The sequence below is a fragment of the Myotis davidii genome, unplaced genomic scaffold, assembly GCF_000327345.1.
Source record: "Myotis davidii unplaced genomic scaffold, ASM32734v1 scaffold174, whole genome shotgun sequence".
NCBI classification, from domain to species: Eukaryota; Metazoa; Chordata; class Mammalia; order Chiroptera; family Vespertilionidae; genus Myotis; species Myotis davidii.
In genome coordinates, this window is record NW_006289087.1 from 2488406 (window position 1) to 2491008 (window position 2603).

Below are 2603 nucleotides of genomic sequence, written 5' to 3' on the forward strand. Positions count from 1 at the left end.
GCGGGCCCCGAGGACCCCGGCTTCAGCGGGGGGCACTGTGGCTTCCTCCCTGGGGTGGTGTGTCGCTCTGACACGTTGGAACCGCTTTGCCGTGCACAGGGGGCCCCCCAGGAGTTCCAGCAGCGACCCCGACTTCGTGGTGGTGGACGGTGTGCCCGTGATGCTTCCGTCGTACGACGAGGCCGTGAGCGGCGGCTTGAGTGCCTTAGGCCCCGGTTACTGGTTTTATGCCCCCTTGTAAAAATGGAAGCATGGAAAGAGGCTGACAGAGATAGAAAAAATGACTGACAATAGTAGAAGTGAAAAGTCAGAGACCTTACAAAGGAAAATAGGAAACATGGGGGCCAGGGCTGCCCCTTGCCCGTGGATGACCAGAGCCCCCCGGCCTACCCCGGCTCCGGGGACACGGACACCGGCCCCGGGGAGTCAGAAACCTGTGACAGCATCTCGGGCTCCTCCGAGCTGCTCCCGAGTCTGTACCCATCCCCCACGTGCCCAGGGGGCACCCGTCCTGCTTCCGACAACAACCCCAGCACGGCGGCCAGCACGGCGGGGGAGGTGGCATCCACCAGCCCGGGCATCGACATCGCAGACGGTAAGTGTTTGCCCCCGGGCCCAGCACGCACCCCGCACCGGCTCCCAGCATCTTCGGGCAGCACAGAGCTGTCCAGCTCTCCCTGCACGTGGAGGCCATGGGCAAGGCCAACTAGGAGAGGAGGGACTCGTCTCACAAGGGATGAGCCCCGTTATGGACATTTCAGGAGGCACCAGGGGCACCCAGCCACCGTCCAGAGCAGGAAAGCTCGAGTGGCCGGTCCTTGGTTCTCAGAGCATCCTCTGACCCCGGGTGCTGGCCTCCTCGGTCCCTTAACTCAGCAGGACTTCTGAGAGCGGGGCCTGGGAGGCGGGCAGCACCCACCTGTGCCAGGAGGGGAGTCGCAGACGGGCGCCGTGGGGCAGGGCTGGGGACGTTCTGTGCCCACGCGGGGCATTTTCCCGAGGCGTGGGGCGGGATGTGTGTGTCTGCCTGTCTCAGGACAGGTGGGCTGCGGCTCACAGTAAAGCAGGGACATGCGTCAGACTACAGAGGGCTGTGTCCCAGGGGAGGGGCACCGCTTTGCAAAGGAGACAGCCATTCCAGCGACAGTCAGTGGCAGTCACAATGTGGAAACGTGTTCCCCCGGGTCCCCCCAGGACTCTTTTCTGCAGCTCCTGCCGCCTCTCTGTGCCTGGAATGGTCGCCTCTTGGCATGAGCGTCTGGGCACATGGCTCACATCCAACGTTTTCATTTCCACGAGCTGGTCTGAGACTCTCCCGCACATAGCTGTGACATGGAGGAGTTGGGCTTTTGATTGCTCACTGATCGGTGGGACTCGGCCTTTTCTTCTCCTCCCTGGGTGGGGACTCGCAGGCAGTCTGATGGCAGCCTGTCATCGTGGGGTGTAGGGCGTGGGGTGCAGTAAGTAACAGCCATCTCCTCTCGCAGAGATCCCGCTCATGGAAGAGGACCCGTAGCCCAGAAGGAGCTCCCAGGCCCAGCACTCCAGCTGCCCCTTTGGGAGCGGAACCCGGTCCCATGGAGGGAACCACAGAAGGACAGAGCGTGGGGTGGGGGCGCGTTCTCCTCTGTCCACGACTCACGTCGTATGTCACAGACTCAGCAGGGGGTGTTGGACACGGCCCCACGACGGCGGCAGACCTTTGACCTGGGGCCTGCGGGTTTGCCGAGACCACGGGGGAACCGAGGGATGAGGGGAGCCCCCCGCCCCCGTGTGTGTGCTGGGGAACAGAACGCAGTCCACGCACGGGCCACCGGATCCCGCATCCCACCGACGTATGTCACGCGTGCCACCTGCGTCTCCCGAAAGCATGTCACATTGTGTAAATCCGCTTCCACATCTGCTTCCAACCCTCCCTGGATCCCCCGTGAAGCTGATGGGCCTCGAGGGGAAGCCTGGGTCCGGCTGCGGGAAGAGCAGCAGCGCGCCCCCTGGAGGCGCCCCATGGGAAGGTGCTCCGACGGCTCCCCGACAATCTTCCTGGATCTGGCGGTTTCTACTCAGCGAGACTAAAGCTCCCGCAGACCCAGCAAGAAGGAAAGGAGAGGAAGGGCGGGCAGGCTCTGCTTTCTGGAAGCTTCTTCGGAAAGGAGAGCCCATGTCCTGCGTGCTGTCCTTGGGCGGAGTCGCGTGGCGGGGTGTGTTCACGGCCGGGTACCTGGGTCCCTGGCAAAGGATCAGTCCTATGACTCTACCAACGGCCAGAATGTGTCCTGATACATCCCCTGGCAGCGAGGTTTTAAAGAGATTCCGCTGGACACTGTGCCACGAGCCCTCAACTGTTCTGAGTGTGGCCCTCAGTCCCAAGCTTAGCCATACTCTATTTCCCGAACAGGAATTGTTTCTGTCAACACATCCCTCCTCCCAATAAAGTGTGAGGTTGGATTTATTTATTTTCCCCTTTTATTTGGTCCTGCAAAGTCCGCGGGCAGGCCTCCCAGCCCACAGACGGCTCTGCCCTCCCCTCTGGCTGCCTCGCCCACCTGCCCACCCTGCCCGCCTACAACGAGGGCTCCCGGCCGGCGCCCACTGGCTGTGGTGCC

General features: G+C 62.8%; 1 protein-coding gene across 1 annotated transcript in view; it reads left to right on the forward strand.

Moving 5' to 3' along the window:
- SUSD4 (sushi domain containing 4) overlaps positions 1-2449 on the forward strand; it is a 75787-nt gene extending 73338 nt beyond the window's left edge. Inside the window, exons 7-9 of the mRNA XM_015562366.1 lie at positions 100-235; positions 340-595; positions 1488-2449. Of these exons, the coding sequence (XP_015417852.1) occupies positions 100-235; positions 340-595; positions 1488-1516 (421 nt within the window). The 3' untranslated portion in view covers positions 1517-2449. The remainder of the gene's footprint in view (positions 1-99; positions 236-339; positions 596-1487) is intronic.
- Positions 2450-2603: the final 154 nt, after the last annotated feature.